Source organism: Nicotiana tabacum, chromosome 15, assembly GCF_000715075.1.
Source record: "Nicotiana tabacum cultivar K326 chromosome 15, ASM71507v2, whole genome shotgun sequence".
Classification (NCBI taxonomy): domain Eukaryota; kingdom Viridiplantae; phylum Streptophyta; class Magnoliopsida; order Solanales; family Solanaceae; genus Nicotiana; species Nicotiana tabacum.
Genome location: NC_134094.1, coordinates 82774218 through 82793151, shown reverse-complemented (window position 1 = coordinate 82793151; position 18934 = coordinate 82774218). Strand labels below are relative to the sequence as shown.

The 18934-nt window shown below is 38.7% G+C and overlaps 1 protein-coding gene across 1 annotated transcript; it reads left to right on the top strand.

The window, feature by feature from the left end:
- The first annotated feature begins 1352 nt into the window (after window positions 1–1352).
- Window positions 1353–18659, top strand: LOC107778002 (disease resistance protein RPS5-like). The gene is given in 5 exon segments (XM_075230927.1): window positions 1353–5865; window positions 6044–6451; window positions 7374–7889; window positions 12862–12947; window positions 13266–18659. Coding segments are annotated over 4 exon segments (3888 nt in total). The 5' UTR covers window positions 1353–2919; the 3' UTR covers window positions 12880–12947; window positions 13266–18659.
- Window positions 18660–18934: the final 275 nt, after the last annotated feature.

Below are 18934 nucleotides of genomic sequence, written 5' to 3'. Positions count from 1 at the left end.
GATTATATGGTTCTAGAGAACTCATGAACAACCGGGCGCGTGCATGACCTATTAATTAGTGCACAAGACCGCGATAAACAACAAAGTACATGGATGTGTACATTAATGTGAGAGATAGGATACTTAGTTCATAACAAGACTTCTTAATTCATAGTAGTTGAAACTTCACCAATTATTATGTAAATTAAATCATCAATGCATTATACTTGATTGAGGAAAACCTATCAAAATATCATTATTATTTATTTATATTCCCTTGAAATATGTGGGGAATTGCTAGAAAGATGAGAATAGTACTCCTTTTGATTTTTTTTTGGTATCTCTTCCTTAAAAGAAAAAACCTTTCCTTTTTTTTTTGCCAACTGTGTATGTCTCTAAGGTTTAGAACTACACGGCTTTTGTACGAGGTCGGGCCACTCCTCTTCTCTTGTATCTTTTTGATGTATGCAACCCATATGACAACTGGGAACCATATTTTTTTCGAAAAGTAACAATTAGAATGTCAAGTCCAAAACCACTCCAGCATGTAACAAAATAAGGGTCTTGTTTCCTAATGACTCATTTGAGAGCTTAGTCATCCATGTGAAACATGGAGCAGAAATTCCAAAAGCAACCACTACTTTTTCCTTAAAGTTCTCACATGAGTTTATAAGTGTGAATGGAGCAAATTATTATGCAATTATTATAACTTGCACTACTTTAAGACTTTTTACTAGAAAAAAAAACATTTTTCTTTGAAATTGCGAAAAATATTCATCATACTATCTTTTCAGCTAAAAAAAGAAGCAAAAATTTCATGTCTGTGAACATACTTTTATTTTATTGTCATAGAAATCATCTTTCAATCAAGCAAGATTAGCACTCGTCTGATGTGTGGTCAAGCTCCAGCTAGATCCATTAATGGAGGGGAAAAGAAAAGTTGAGCAAAAGAATCTTTAAAAGGTTCCAGTAGGGAATAGCATTATACAAGAATAGTTTATAGGGAACTTATACTTTATTTTGCATAGTTTTTCATTAGTTAATTAGAGCAAGACCATTTAGTTTATCAGGACTAATCTGTCTTTCTAAAATTTTTAATATATGCTTCATCTCTAAGCTTTAATCACATTAATAATTACCACTCAATAGAGAATTTTGTATGGAGGGAATGAGGTTGACAGCTGATCAATTTACTGTAGCTTTTACAGAATAAATGTTTTTAAAGGATAGTGCTTTAGTTGTTAGGCATGTGGTCATTTAATTATCTCAAACGTTGTCCTGATAACAGAGGTAGTGGATTAGTAGTTTAGAATAAAAAACTTAGGAGTTTGGAAAAACAACAAGCTTGTTTAGGTTCAGAACATCAAGTAAGTTCCACTGTTGAAGTCCACAGCTTTCTCTAGGGATGGGCATAATACATATCCAACCGAAAAAATCGGCCTAATCGAAAAAATAGGTTTATTCGGTTTCGATTTATAGTTTTAAAAAGTTTGGTGATCGATTTTAATAATTTGATTTTCAATTTAATCGAAAAAACGAATTTCAGTATCTGGTTCTCCTCTTGTCCATAGGTGCTTGAGATCACCTCTTTGCTTTCCCAGCTTCAAAAATGTGCCTAACATGAGCAATAACAGATGTTAAAATGATAAGCACTCGACATATAAAATGAAAATCTTTTTCTTGTTTACCTATAATATTGAAAGAGGAAAGGGAACAATATGGGAAATTTTCGGTAAAGTTCGGAAGAAATGCCCACAAGGAGAGCAAGGAAGAAAGCAAGGCTGCATGGAGAACTTATGAATAGTAGGTGCGACAATCGTGAAATTATCTTTTTGTACTTAGGTTCTTCCTTATATGCCTGCTACAGTTACACATATTGCACTTTGGTGCATCTACTTGTCTTTGAAGATTGGAGAGGGAAAGCCATCTGTAACTCAAATTTCTTTTTCCCCAAGAATGTTACAAACTATTGTCCCGTTTCATTTGATTTTGGGCAATCATTAGGTAGAATGTCTATTGATAGTAGAAGCACTTGCGTCCGCGGTAAAGAATAATCTATTTTTGTTGTTTTGTATTATTTTTGTCATGGTTAAATCGAAACTCGAACCGATTAAACTGAATCAAACATGAATAAATCGAACTGAAATTATTATAGTTCGATTTTAATTATTAAAATCACAAACCGAAAACCGAATTAACCGAACCAATCGAAATTCTATAAACCGAACCGACCAATGTCCATCTAACTTTCTCTATTCCTCTTCTTCATATCCTCTGCTTCCGATTGAACACAGAAAACTAGATTGTTCTAACTTCTATAGACTCTGCATTCACTCTCAAAGTTTCCCTGTAAACATTTTCTCCTTCGCATTGCTCCTTGAATTGACAAAAGACTCTATTCCTCTGCTTTCATTTTCATCATACCTTTGCTTCCTAGCACTACCAAATCTACTTTAAAACATCAAAAGAAAGAAAAACAATATCTATTCCTCTGCTTTCATTTTCATCATACCTTTGCTTCCTAGTACTACTACCAAATTTACTTTAAAACATCAAAAGAAAAAAAAAACATCTATTCCTAAGCTTTCATTTCCATCCTACCTTTGCTTCCCTGTACTACGAAATCTAGTCAAAAACATCAAAAGAAAAAAAAAAGTTTCTATTCCTAAGCTTTCATTTCCATCCTACCTTTGCTTCCTTGTACTACGAAATCTAGTCAAAAACATCAAAAAAGAAGAAAAACAAAATTCTATCCCTTAGATTCATATTCATCCTACCTTTGCTTCCTTTTACTACGAAATCTAGTCAAAAACATCGGAAAAGAAAGGGGAAAAAAAGATTCTATTAAGAACCAAAGTTAGCAGAGTTCAGACTTCAGAGGATCGCAGAAAGACCTCATTTCTGTATTACAGTAGCCTGTGAAGAATTAAGGAGATAGCTATGGAAGTCTTATCCAAAGTTGTGGAAAAAGTTGAAGAGTGGTTGATCCAGCCAGTTCTTGTTTTGGTCATAATTTGGTTTTTCCGGTCCGTTTTGGAAAAAGTCACTGCTTGGTTGAAAGAGAGAGTTAAGAAAGAGATATCTAAAGTTTGGGGAAAAGTTACTGATTGGTTTATCGAGAAAGTTAAGAAAGAGATCCAGTACTTCTTTTACTATGAGAAGCACATCACATCTCTTGAGACTGAATCTCCGAAGCTGAAGGTCATGAGAAGTAGGGTGCAGCAAAGAGTGGTTGATGCCCAGAGGAACTTAGAAGGCATTTTCTCCAACGTCGATGCTTGGCTAACTAGTACTGAAAAGACAATTGCCGATGCGGAGAGTATACTGCTACGTAGATCTGAGGTTGAAAGAGGTTGTTTCTGTGGCTGGTTTCCAAACTTAAAGTCACGCTACTTGCTGAGCAAGAGATCTGATGAAATTGCACAGAAGGTGACCAAACTTCAAACTGAAGGAGAAGTACATGATGTTAAATTCTCCCATCGTGTCGAAACTGGATTTATACCTAGTAACGGTGGTGTGGAGCTTCAATCCAGAAAAGAAAAGGAGGAAGAGGTCATGAGAGCTTTGGAAGATGAGAGTATCTCTATTATTGGGATATGCGGTATGGGCGGTGTTGGTAAAACGACACTGGCTGAGAAAATCAGAGAAGTGGTGAAACAACAAAAGTTGTTTGATGAGGTTGTCAAGGTAGATGTCAGTCAGACACTAGACTTGCACAAAATTCAGGGCCAGATCGCAGGAGGAATCGGTCTGACACTAACAGGGAACAATTTGTGTGAAAATGGAGATAAGCTGCTTTTAAGGTTAAGGGGCCCGGGCAGTGTCCTTGTAATCTTGGATGATGTGTGGAAAGCTCTTCAGGATAATGATCTAAAGAAACTTGGAATTTCCATCGGTAGCAACCACAACCACCGGTGCAAGGTGATATTGACAACGCGTCTCCGAACGGTTTGTGAAACAATGAATGCTCAAAGTATCACGGAAGTTGGAACCTTATCTAAAGAAGAAGCATGGGTTCTGTTCAGGCACTACGCCGGTAATTCAGTTGACGATCCTTCTCTTCGTGACATTGCAAAAGATGTTGCGCAAGAATGCAATGAGTTGCCGCTTGCCCTTAGTATTGTTGCAGGAGCACTTAAGTGTAAAAAAAAGGATTTTTGGGTGGATGCCCTTAAACAATTACAACAATCTGCACCAACAATTATCGATGAAGTGATTAAAGATGTGTATATACCTCTAAAGCTAAGCTATGATCACTTGGAAAGTGATGAAGTCAGGAACCTATTTTTGCTTTGTTCCTTGTTCGAGGAAGATAGTAATATTTGGCCTGAAGAATTACTTAGATATTGATTGGGACTTGGCATCTTTTCGAAAATAAAAAAATTAGAAGCAGCAAGAAAGAGGGTGCATAATCAGTTAGAAGTACTGAAATCTCGATTCTTGTTATCCGAAGGCACCACCAAAGGTCATGTCAAAATGCACGATGTGGTCCGCGATGTGGCTATATATTTTGCATCTGAGGGAAAGCATGTTTTTTTGGTAAGTCACGATGTGAACTCACCAGTGTTTCCAAGTGAAGAAGCTTACCAACAATATACTCACATGTCTATTGTTGCGAAAAGATTAAATGAGCTTCCTATACCAATATCTTGCCCGAGACTTGAGTTACTAATGTTAAAACTCTTTGATGATCAATCGATCAAACTAGAGGATAATTTTTTTGCTGGGATGAGTAAAGTCAATGTCTTAAGCGTGAGGGGAGCCAGATACCAGGAACCCGTTCTGCCTTGTCCAGCATCGATTCAGAGGTTGTCAAATCTGAGGACGTTGTGTCTGAGTAATTTATTGTTGGAGGACATATCCATTATTGGCAAACTTATCAATTTGAAAATTCTCAGTATTAGAGATTCTTCCTTAATGGAGCTACCAGTGGAGATAGGAGAATTGAAAAATCTAATTATGTTAGAGTTTTGGAATGAGGAAAAAGCACTTAAAAGGATTTCAGAAGGGGTCTTATCAGGACTAGTTCGATTGGAGGAACTACATATGATGGGAGTAGAAGATTGTAGTTATTCCACCTTGAGGGAGCTGGAATCCTCATTGGAATTGACTGCACTAACATTGACTAAATGTTCGCCAGATGTGATTCACTGTAACTTGGCCCTTTCCTCCAAGTTGACACAGTATTCTCTAAAACTCTCCACTTCCGTCAAGCATTCTCAAAAACTGGGCAACAGTTCCACTTCGGGCAAGCATTCTCCAAAACTGGGTATTTACGACAGGATTATGGATCTCGAGGTTAACGAGATCAATCCATTGGGTGATTGGATCCGCTGTCTGTTGAGGAAGAGTGAACTTGTACATTCAAGAGGAAATGGGTCCAAGAATGTGCTGACCGAGTTGCTGCTCGATGGATTTCAGAACGTGAAAGATCTCTATCTGGCCGATTGTGATTATGTTGAGCATCTTCTCGACACAAATATTGATTCATTGAAGATCCACAGTCAGAACAATATTCCGTTCCCCATACTCGAAAGCCTGAAAGTAAGCTGCTGTCGTAGTCTACAGTATCTTTTTTCTCTTCCTTTGGCTGCAGGGAGTTCGTCAAACTCGACAATAGCTTCCTCTGATAATGAGGAAGAGGAGATCACTCTGAGGAGGACACGTATAATCAAGTTCCCCAATTTATATTACATAAAACTTAGCGATCTAAGATGCCTCACTCACTTTTGCAATGACGACACTGTTGAGGGTATTGAGTTCCCTCAGTTACGAGAAATGGAATTATACTACGTACTCCGGTTTAGAGGTTTCTTGCCAACAACCAGCAATAGAATGTTAGAAGGCAGCTCTATCACAGACTCAAATGCTCTTTTTGATGAAAAGGTACACTTCTGCGTATGACGTACTATCATGAAACTTCACTGTTTTTACGAATTAAAATGTATATCACATCATATCAATTGTAATATATTTTCATCTTTTCATATAATTAGTTCTTCACTTCATGTTTTCTATTCGTGATTGAAGATATATATTTATGCAATGCCCTCACATTTTGCAGGTTTCTTGTCCCAACCTGGAAGATCTAAGACTCTATACGGTTGATAGCATAACTGCTTTATGCTCTCGCCAACTTTCAACTGGCTACTTCAGCAAACTTGAAATATTGGTCCTACTTTGGTGTGAAAATTTGAGAAACTTGATGTCTCCATCAGTGGCCAGAGGTCTTCTGAATCTTCGAATGCTAGAGATAGAAGCATGTCCATCAATGGAACAAGTGATCACACAAGATGAACCAGGAGAAGAAATGACTAAAGAGTCCTTATTTCCCCGTTTGGAAAAGCTTCAGCTCAATAATGTACGAAAGCTGAAGCATTTCTTTCTGACGGAGCGTGCTCTAGAATTTCAACTTCTTAGAGAAGTCAAGATTTATATCTGCCCTAAAATGGAGACGTTTGTCCTAGAATCTGTGAGTACACCGAGTCTCAAAAGGCTGCAATTTATTACACCACTGCTCTACTGCTATCTTTCTGTCTGTACTGCTACTAGTAATAAATATTGGAACGGAAAGGAGAAACTAATTATTTTGATTGTATAACTAGTATTAACTACTTCACCAAAATAATTTTATAACTACTTTTTATATAGGTGTAAATTATTTCTCCTCTCTAATTTTGCTTTAAAAATCAAGTTCTCCCTTCAACTTTGAACAAACATCTTCCCTTCATTTCTTACGCAATCTCTGTTTTGGCTTTTCACATTTTTTTAACCCCTCCCCGTGAGCTCTCCACTTATAAAATTGAACTTCTTTTTACTGTAATTCATTTTATTTTTCCTGTTTTTGTTTCATTTGAGTGCTTTTTAGTTGTCTTTTGTTTTATTGAATAGTATAATCAAATATTTTTACACTGAATATTTTTTTAATTTACTAATATGGAATTTATAGTGGCAAAACACTTATGTGGCAAGTGGCGTGTTGCCAAAATTTTGACCTTGCAATCATTGGTATTTTCTAAGCAGCTCCATAGTCCACATAGTTCAATTACTTTAATGCTAAAAAAATAATTTGTAACTTTAATTAATATAGTTACTTTAACGCCACAGAAGATAGTTTTGTGATTGTATTATTACAATATGTTATTGAGTAAAGTTTAACCCTACGTTAGAGCCACCAAGCATGATAATTTTATGTCAGTTTGTACTTGGAGTAATATTCATGAATTTAAAAATCACACTAATTCTAATACCACCATTTCATTTAATTACTAATTTTGCACTTCCATTTACGTACCTTGATATAAGATGAGATATGGTTCAGTTTTCCATTTGTACTTGAAGCTAGATTGAGTTTTCATCCCTTATAAGATATTGAACGCCTTCAATTTTGGCAGGTTTCTTGTCCCATCTTGGAAGAGCTAGAAGTCATTGGGGCTGATAGCATAAGTGCTCTATGGTCTCACAGATTTCCAACTGTTGACTTCAGCAAACTTGACAAATTGAAAGTATTTGGGTGTGACAAATTGAGAAACTTGGTGCCTCCATCAGTGACCAGAGGTATGCTGAATCTCCGAATACTAGAGATAGAAAATTGCCCATCAATGGAAGAAGTGATCACAAAAGAGGAACAAGGAGTAGAAATAACTAATGTGTCCATATTTCCCCATTTGGTAAAGCTGGAACTCATAAAGCTACCAAAGCTGGGGCATTTCTTTCTGACGGAGCGTGCTCTAGAATTCCCATATCTCAAACAAGTGAAGATTAAAAGGTGCCTAGAAATGAAGACGTTTGTCCAGCAGGGATCTGTGAGTACACCGAATTTGAAAATGTTGATTGTAGGTAATACCATCAAAGATTCTGAGTTGAAAAATGATCTGAATAAGGCGATACAGAATATCTTCGATTCTAAGGTTTGTCTTTGGCCCCTGTATGACTAACTATATTTGGCTCATACATTCCCTTTTTACATATCTATATTCTATATATCTATATAATGGAGAGCCATTTGTCCGGTGACGTGGCAGACTCATTTAGCAGGAATTGCATTTCTCTTTTTTTCACAGTTTTTTCTCTTTCCCCTCTTATTTCACCGTTAAATTATTTCTAATAGACACAATCCTTTGCCCTCATTTTGCAAATCAAACATTAACTGTCATTAACTTTATATTAAATAGACACAACTCTTTGCCCTCCCTCCGCCACGGTTACAATACGTTTGCCCCTCCCTTAATACCCTTCCTTATGTTTCCCTTCCTTTTGGTTTTGTCTTCTTCCTGTAATTTCCCCTTACCTCAACTCTCTCTTTCCTTTCTTATGTAAATACATTCTTTATCATTGAATCTCTTCCTCCTCAAATCTGATTTCTTATTTGGGTAAGGAACCGAATAAGGAACACAAAGACAATCAATTAATCAAGTCGTTCTAACATAAGATTCACAATGAAATCATTTTGTGATACCTCATTTCATAGTCACAAGTCACGGGTCTCAACCTACCATCATATATACCCACGGTACCTCGTGCCCGCATCTCGAATCATAAACGCACGGACAACTCACGTGCCAACATCTCAATCCTCCGGGCATGATCACAGGCGCACATTCACAATCCGCCTGGCGCGCTCACAGGCTCACAATCACAATCCACCCGGCATGGTCATAGGCTCACAATCACAATCCGCCCGGTATGGTCACATGCTCAATAGCGAACATAAATACGGATAATACAAGAACACATGGGCATGATCAATAAATGTCAAGTTTCATATTCCTGAGCTAGTATAAGTGGCATGCTACGCTGTATGCTTGTGCGAGTGCACTACTACAGCCCATGTCAACAGGTAATATCAATTATTTCGAGTAGTTCATCGAAGCAACAAAACAAGTCACGTAAGGTGTGTGACAGACACAAGGAAAAGCACACCATCACACAAAAATCACCAACACAATGTCTCTAAGCCATCACACATCATCCCTGACATTGCCACCCTTATCTTTCCGATAGCCATCCGTATCATCCCGCCCTAACAATATCGTTAGCCACGCTTATCTCTCTGATAGCCATCGTATCACTCCGTATAATAGCCACTTGTATTATTCCGCCCTGACAATAACACAAGTCACCCTTATCACTTCGTACATTCAACAACAGTGAGATGCCACCCTTATGCCTCGCATAACAACGGTGAAATACCACATTTATACTCCGCATAACAACAACCAAACCACACAACAATTCATAAATGCTAACATCATAATAACACGACGTATCAACTCATAACACAAGTGCCCATAGGCCACGGCCTTTCCAAAGATCCAACAATATCATTATTTTCACAACAAAAAGCCCACGGCTAAACACAATGTGTATAAAATCTTAATAACAACAAAACGAGCGGGAAAGTAACTCACAAGGAACAACACCCCCTTTAAACACAACTTCAATTTAAAATAGATTAATGACTTTCGATAACCTCAATTCTATTTAATTGTTTAAGGATAAACTCAATAGTGAAAGTATCTTCATGAAATGGCAAACTCTGGGTTCTAGTGTATGAATTAGGCTAACAATGAAAGAAAGATGACACGAACTAGTACTACGTCTAAATGCATGAGAATAACCCGACAACAAAAGGATATCATGTACAATAATTTCAACTAAGAATAACTCGACAATAAAAGAGATCACATAATGATAAAAGTGGTAACAACTTCAGATAAATCATATAAGAGCTAGCTCAACAAGTAAAGGATGTGACATGTAACGACAACTTCAAATATAGCATGTGATAGTAGACATGGCGAATAAAAAATATAACATGTGCTAACAATTCCAAATAAATACATGAAAAGAAGGCTAAGAGTCTAAACCGGTCAATTTTCAAAAATAAGCCCGAGTACGTACTTGTCACCTCGCGTACACGGCTTTCACATCACACAATTAGCACAAATGACTCAAATCTTAAGGGGTAGTTCCCCACACAAAGTTAGGCAAGATACTTACCTCAAAGAAGCTAAATTGATACTCTAAAATGACCTTCTCGTATGAAACAACCTCCGGACGACTCAAATCTAGCCAAAATAATTTGATATCATAAATAAAAGCCATAGGAAACAACTCCGAAAAATAACGCTTCGATCTTTAATGAAAACTAAAAAGTCAACCCAAAAAGTCAACCCTGGGATCACACCTCGAAATCCGATAAAACTCATAAATTTTAACAACACATTCAATTACGAGTCCAACCATACTAATTTCATCTAATTCCAACTTCGAATCGATGTTCAAAACTCAATTATTCTCTTTAGAAAAGTTTTTGATAAAAACCCTCAATTCTCCAATCAAAATATGGATTAATTCAAAAATGAACTTCTGTAATCATATTACAATACAAAAATTATAGTTAGATACTGACCCCATGAAAAGACGAGAAGAACACCGTGAAAATCATCTCAATTTGAGCTCTAGAACTCAAGATATGCTCAAAATACCAAAAGAACGCGATCTGATTTTTTTTATACACAGGGATTTTTGCTTTTGCGACAAAAATCCGCACCTGCGCATTTTCAACTGTCATTTTCGCTTTTGCGGATCATTTCTCGCACCTGCGGGGTCGCAGATGCTGAACCAACTCCGCATATGCGAAGCACTAACACCAACTCTCTTTTCCGACACTAAAATGAGCATAACTACCTCATACGATGTCCAAATCTGACAATTCTTTTTGCTATGGCTTCGTAATTACGATACAGATCTAATGCTTCAATCAAAATAGAAATTGGAGTTCATTTTCTTAATGTGGTACCATTTATGCTAGAAGAAACGAAGTCGAAACATCAAAAACGAGCGCAACACATCTCAAACCTATCCGAAACTCACTCAAACCCCTCGGAACCCTGTTCGAACGTACCAATAAGTCCAAAAATATAACGCGGACCTGCTCGAGGCCTCAAATCACATCAAACAATATCAAAACTATGAATCATATCTCAAATCGAATTTAATGAACTTATGAACTTTCAACTTTTACAACTCACGCCGAATCATAACAAATCAATCTGGAATGAAGTCAAATTTTGCATGCAAGTTCTAAATGACATAACGGAGCTATACCAACTCCCGGAATTGAAATCCGGACCTGATATCAATAAAGTCAACTCCCGGTCAAACCTTTCAACCTTCCAAACCTTCAACTTTTCAATTTTCGCCAAAATGCATCAAATCAACCTAAGGACCTCCGAATCCAAATGCGGACACACGTCTAAGTCCAAAATCACCATACAAAGTCAAAATACCATTTTGAAATCGTCTTCACAAAAGTCAAACTCCGATAAACTCTTTTCACACAAACTTTTAAAACAAGAATTGTTCTTCCAAATCAATCCCGAATCATCCGAAAAATTGAGCTCGACCACACACGCAAGTAATAATACATAACATGAAGCTACTCAAAATTTTAAGCCACCGAACGAGACGCTAATTCTCAAAACGACCGGTCGGGTCGTTACAAAAACCATTTGAGAGCCATAATACTTTGTCATCTCTCAGGCTTCAGTGGGAGTCTGAATAACATAAAAAAATGGACTCAGCAGCAACCACATAGAAACAAAAAGACAATGCTTATATGATCAGGTCTCCCTAACATATTCTCTAATTTTTTTAGATCAATTCAGTTAGCAGTTCTCAGGCTTAACGTTCGATCATTTTTTGTTCTTTTACAGTTGTCTATTTCTTAGGTATAGAATTAATCACCATTGAGCCCTGCTATAGAAAATTCAGATGATGTAAGTTGTTTATGCAGAATGGATGAGGGTAGAAAATAGTGGACAAGCAAGAGAAATTAAGGCATCCAAGTTGTAATACACTTTTTCCATTTTGCGTACTTTTCGTTTGTTTTCTTTTGATTGCTAAAACAAGGCTGTATTTTGTCTTATGATTTTGAGAGTTGGTATATTTGGGCCACAGTATATATTTTTTATTTTATTTTGTTCCTTATAAATATTTTAAAGAAAAGCACATGTTAGTATCTAATATAAGTGTGTCTATGTCCATGAATGCAATAAGGTTTTTGAGTTCTTTTCCTTTCAAAATTTTTGACATTTTGATTATTTCAAAATTTTGAACAAAGACAGTAGTCATTGCAAGAAAAGAAAGAAGAAGGCACTTAGCGCGTGCTAACCTCCTTTGAATTTGCTTTGATTGTCCATTATCATATTTAAGTGAACAACAATTTTAAGTTGACTATTATAATTTTGTTCGTTTTTGTTAAAAATTAAGTTTCGTTTATGATTGATGCTTGCGAGATGAAATGTCTTTAAAAACCGTGCCAAGCGTAGATCAGAAATATGTTGAGAGATCGTACAATTTGATGGACCATCTAAAGTACTAAGATCTTTGTTACGCTATATTTGATTCTTCACTGTGTATTTATCATGATATGATAGTGATTTAGTTAATTCTCAAAGTTAAAACTTGAATTGCCGTTTCAAACTAAGTTGATGTTTCTGTTTCAAGAGAATGTTCACTTGATTCGACAATAGATACTTTTTATCAAGTCTATCAGATTGAAGATATAGAGAGCTATTTTTTTAATCCTTGTATTGAAGATTTTATGTTTTATTAACAAAATAATATATTTAGTAAATTTAAAATGTCTTTTACGATCGCGCTTCGCGCGGGAAACTAGATAATTTGAGCATTTCTTTCTTCTTCTTTTTTTTGATAACGGGAGTATGAGCCATTTATCTTTGTCACTTAAAGCAATATTCTTTTACATACCCAAATATTTTCAATTTGAATTCTAAAGCATCAGTGTACTGTTTATTTTTTCAAGTAATTGTACTTTCTGAGCTAGTAATGATCTCTGTCCTTTGGCAATCTCAGCACCCAGGATTAAGCTAGTGATAGTGACGAAGTTGAAGCAAGTAATGGCCGAAGATAGTGCTGTCTACAAGTCTGCAGCTAACAAGGTAATAAGTACTTAATGAAATAGTCGAAGACTAGAAAAGAAGTTGACTCCATTTCCCGGAACATTGCATACATTTGCAATATTAGAGCACAGATGTTTAGTGTTGTCATGGATTATGTAATTTTCTGGTTGTAATTGATAGGCTTGTTTGTTTTCTAGTACTCATTACTTTGTTTGAGTAATGGAAGAAAACCTCCCTAGTAGGTGTGCTTCATATTTCTCAGTATAGTCATAGAGGAGTTTGTTTGGTAATGCTTCTTTAGATAGCTAGTTGAGGTAGCTACAACAAAGATTTGTAATTTACTATATTGTGAACCAGGTAGAGTCAAATGCTGATAAGGATGCTGACCAAGTTGCCACGAGGGATGACAGTAAGCAGTGGCAAAATGACACTACGCGTAGAAGCACGCGCGTGAGGAAGATTCCAACAAAGCTAGCAGATTTTGTAGTGGGAAAGGGCTAAACACGTGATTAAGAATTTGCTGGAAAGGAGAGTTAGTTAAACAGGCAATACCACTAAGGAATAGGAAGGCAATATGTGGTGTGAACCTTCTGATTTTCTCATCTCAATATTCTTCTAATTTCTCATCCCCTTCTTCTCTGTTGTTCTAGTTTCTAGTTATTGTTATTTTCCAACTTGAGTCGTTCATGCTGCTTTCATTGTAATCACTTTGTTCCTTGTTTATCAATATAATTTGGTGGTGCTGAAGTAATACTGTTTCATTGGTGCTTACATTTCCTCGACTACTATGTCGGCTGACTCAAAACTCAAAGCCTCTGATGGTCTGCTTGCACCGTCTTCATCGGATGCAGATATTCGTGCTGCCATGGTTAGCCAACAGTTGGTGATTCAGGATCTAGTCACTCAGGTGGCTACTCCCATCACTCGATTATCGTTACTTGATGTTTCTCGCTCCAAAGGTGTGCAGGACCAGTGGGTTTTCCCGTTGCTTCTTCAAAGGGTTTTTCTCCTCTTCGCCACAAGCCGGCACCAGTGGATTTCAGTCGTTTTCATGGTGACGTGCCGGAGGCGTGGATCTTTCAGGCTGATCGTTACTTCGACTTCTATGGTATTATTGAAGAGGAGAAACTCATTGTTGCCTTGTTCTATCATAACGGCGAAGCTTTGGAATGGTACAGGTGGCTTTACCGGAACAAACAACTCAGTGATTGGACCAGTTTTACCGAGAAATTACGCATCCTCTTTCGTAAACGCCATGTCCAGTCACCTGCCGGCCGGTTATCAAAGCTCCGCCAGAATTCAACAGTGGCTGAATTTCAGAGTCGTTTTGAGGCTTTGTTGAATGAAACCAATTCGTTGCCGGAGTGGTATTTGGGTGAGGTATTTCTATCGGGCCTTAGATTTGATATTTTGTCTTTTGTTACCATTCATCAGCCCACCACCTTGGACCAGGCCATTACTTCGGCCCATATGCATGAACAAAGGATTTTGCCTATTCGACCCGCTTTTGCCCTCTCCCAGCCCATATTACCCAATCATTCTTCACCCACCTTGCCCGCAGCTCCTTCTCCGGCTCCTCCTGCTCGGTTGCCTTTCAAACGCCTTACCACGGCGGAGATGCAGAGTCGACGCGAGAAGGGCCTTTGCTACCATTGTGATAAAAAATACTCCCCTAACCATCGTTGTAAGACTGGCCCCAGTTGTTCCTCTTAACTGATGGCCCAGAGGATGAAGTAGCCATACCAGAGAATTTCGTTCCAGATGATCTTCTCGCTGAGGAGCTGCAGTGTTTGGAAGTTCAGGAGCACTCCTCGATTTCGTATCATGCTTTAGCGGGTGGTGTTTCCTCCAACACTCTTCGTTTTAATGGTTTACCGGTGCAAGTTCTCCTTGATGGTGGAATTACTGATAACTTTATCCAATCTCGAGTTGCTAAATTTCTTCAGCTCCCCATCGAGCCTATTCCTCGTGTTTCTGTGATGGTGAGCAGCGGCCAGAGACTAAGTTGTGATGGTGTCTATCGCCAAGTTCCCTTCTCCATTCAGGGTTGCAACCTTACTATGGATTTCTATGTATTACCCCTCCATGGATCGGATTTGGTCATCGGCATGTCATGGCTAGCAACCTTGGGGCCGGTTGTCACTGATTACGGTGCTCGAGTTTTTGAATTCACTCTTAATGACCATCGTTTCACTTGGCAAGGTGACCTACCAACAGATATCCAACATGTTCAATTGCATACTATCCGGCGTATGACGGCCACCGATGCCATATCTTCCTTTTTCCAATTGAATTAGTTGTCGAACCTGTTATGGCCACAGATGCCCCACCACCGGACTTAGGGGACTTATTGGATACATTTGTTGGGGTTATCCAAAAGCCATAAGGTCTTCCTCCGACTAGGCCGCAGGACCATGCCATTCATCTATTACCGGGAGTTGAACCAGTGAATGTCAAACCTTACTGTTATCCGTATTTTCAAAAACATGTTATTGAACAATTGGTAAGTGGCATGCTCAGAGAAGGGGTTATTCATCCTAGCACCAGTCCATTCTCATCGCCAGTCCTCCTAGTTCGTAAGAAGGACGGAACTTGGTGGTTTTGTGTAGATTATCGGGCATTGAATGCATCACAATTCGTGATAGATTTCCCATTCCAACTATTGACGAACTGTTTGATGAGTTGTATGGTGCCCAGTTTTTCTCCAAGTTGGACCTCCTATCCGGGTATCATCAGATTAGAGTCCGGCCTGAGGACGTGGAGAAGACAGCACTTCGCACACATGACAGTCACTATGAATTCTTAGTTATGTCGTTTGGACTCTCCAATGCCCCCTCAACCTTTTAAGCCACTATGAATGATATTTTTCGGCCATTTCTGCGTCGCTTTGTTTTGGTGTTCTTTAGACAAGAGTGGGTTGCTCTAGTGGTAAGCACCCTCCACTTACAACCAAGAGGTTGTGAGTTCGAGTCACCCCAAGAGCAAGGTGGGGAGTTCTTGGAGGGAAAGAGCCGAGGGTCTATCGGAAACAGCCTCTCTACCCCAGGGTAGGGGTAAGGTCTGCGTACACACTACCCTCCACAGATCCCACTAGTGGGATTATACTGGGTTGTTGTTGTTGTTGTTGTTGTTGTTTGTTTTGGTGTTCTTTGACGATATCCTGGTTTATAGCCCCGGTTGGTCGGAACACCTAGAACATCTTCGCAATGTCTTGCAGATCTTGCTGGATCATAAATTAGTGGCCAAGCGATCCAAATGTGTGTTTGGTCAACAATCTGTTGACTATTTGGGTCATGTCATCTCGCACAATGGCTTAGCAGATGATCCAGCAAAGATCACTACCATGAAACAATGGCCGCAACCCCGTTAGGTGAAAGAGGTGCGTGGATTTCTGGGGCTCGCGGGATACCATCGTCGTTTTATTCATCATTATGCATCTGTAGCAGTCCCTCTGACTGATTTGTTGAGCAAAGATGCATTTCAATGGTCACCAGACCAACAGGTTGCTTTTGATAAGCTCAACATGTGTCTTAGCTCCACACCTGTCTTGGCTCTTCCAAATTTTTGCCAGGAATTTACTCTAGAAACAGATGCATCAGGAGTAGGCATAGGAGCAATTTTATCCCAAAAAGGACATCCTGTGGCTTTCTTCAGCCAGAAACTTAGCCTTAGGATGCAACAAGCTTCCACATATCACAGAGAAATGTTTGCCATCATTCAAGCAGTAAGCAAATGGCGCCAATATTTTCTAGGACGTCGGTTCACAATTTACACTGACCAGCAGGCCCTTAGGAACCTTACCAACCAAACTATCCAAACTCCTGAGCAACAGAAGTGGTTGAGCAAGTTAGTTGGATATGACTTCTCTATTATCTATCGTCCAGGAAAGCAAAATAGGGCAGCTGATGCTCTGTCACAAGTGCCGGAAGCGGCATGTATGGCTATTACGGGGTGTATTCCAGATCTACTGACGGAATTAAGGCTCCACAACACGACCCATCCGGAACTAATAGCCCTCCAACAGTCTCTTGCTCAAGATCCAGACTTGACCAACGGTTACAGCTTCCGCGATGGTTTATTATTTTTTAAGGGGCGCTTGGTTATTCCTACTGATTCACCTCTGCGCCAACAACTGCTAATTGAATTTCATTCGTCCTCTATAGGAGGGCACGCTGGGTTGGCTCGAACTTATCACCGTCTAGCTTCTAAATTTTTCTGGAAACACATGAAAAAGGATGTTCAGGACTTTGTTTCTTCTTTCCAAACCTGCCAGCAAATGAAAAATACCCATCACCACCCTGCGGGTTTGCTTCAACCCCTACCAGTTTCGTAGTTAGTTTTTGAAGACATAGCTATGGATTTCATTACGTGCCTTCCGAGTTCAAGAGGGAAGACTACAATAATGACAGTAGTGGACCGACCGACCAAATACGTGCACTTTATTCCTCTGCCCTCGTCCTTTACCGCAGTCTCTGTTGATGTTGCCTTTGTAGTTGGAATCATCAGATTACATGGTCCTCCTCGCATTATAGTCACTGACCGTGACCCTAGGTTCATCCACCTCTTTTGGCAAGAAATACACCGCCTATAGGGAACTACACTAGTCATGAGCACCGCATATCATCCACAGACAGATGGGCAATCATAGGCTCTAAACAAATGTGTGGAGCAATACTTACGATGCTTTGTGGCTGATACTCCTAAGGATTGGGTTGCCATGCTTCCATGGGCAGAGTTTTGGTATAATACTTCCCTACAAACTTCAGCTGGAATGACACCTTTCGGGGCATTGTATGGCCGAAAGCCTCCTACTATGACTCGTTATGTCATCGACGACAATCCCAGTGACTTGGTGGAGCAGTTTCTCTTGCAAAGAGACGAAGTCATGGACCTATTGAAACATAATCTGGCCAAGGCTCAGGTAAGGATGAAAATGAATGCTGATAAGAGTCGTAAAGAAGCCACGTTTCAGCCAGGAGACTTGGTGTTTGTGAAGATCAAGCCATATCGCTAAACACTCCTTGCGTTCCCAGCAACATCATAAGTTAGGCCGTAGATATTTTGGACCATTCAAAGTCATCAAAAGAATTGGAAAAGTGGCCTATAAGCTGGACTTACCATATGCAACCAAGATTCGCCCGGTTTTCCATATCTCTATGCTCAAGAAGTGTGTTGGGGAACGTTCTGAACAGATCACCCCGTTTTCAGTGACTGATTTCTCTTCTGATATACTTCCACCTGCTCTGAACCTTAAGGACAAGGTTCCTTTTGTGTATGGGGGTATTGTTCTGAACCAGTTCAGGTAGAGTCAAATGCTGATAAGGATGCTGACCAAGTTGCCACGAGGGATGACAGCAAGCATTGGCAAAATGACACTATGCGTAGAAGCACGCGCGTGAGGAAGATTCCAACAAAGCTAACAGATTTCGTAGTGGGCAAGGGCTGAACACGTGATTAAGAATTTGCCGGAAAGGAGAGTTAGTTAAATAGGCAATACTACTAAGGAATAGGCAGGCAATATGTGGTGTGAACCTTCTGATTTTCTCATCTCAATATTCTTCTAATTTCTCATCCCCTTCTTCTCTGTTGTTCTAGTTTCCAGTTATTGTTATTTTCCAACTTGAGTCGTTCATGTTGCTTTCATTGTAATCACTTAGTTCCTTGTTTATCAATACAGTTTGGTGGTGCTGAAGTAATACTGTTTCATACTACTTTAGTGATTAATAAAAAGATGTCAATTACCAAAAAAAATTAGTTGATGTGCCCACAAGTTAACTTCTCACTTGATGTCTATGCTAATGAAGGTAATAATTAAGTGTGCGTTCAATATATAGAATTATCAGAACTGTAAGAAGATTCCAAATAAATAAATAAAATATCAATAAACCTTTCTATTTGTGCGAAAATACAAATTAAAGAAGAAATAAAGCGAGAGAAAAGACGACGAACGCTTGTATTGAGGGCCGTTTATCTTAATATTATTGTGAATTTTGTTCCTTTATTTTTTATTTGTAAACTCGACCTCG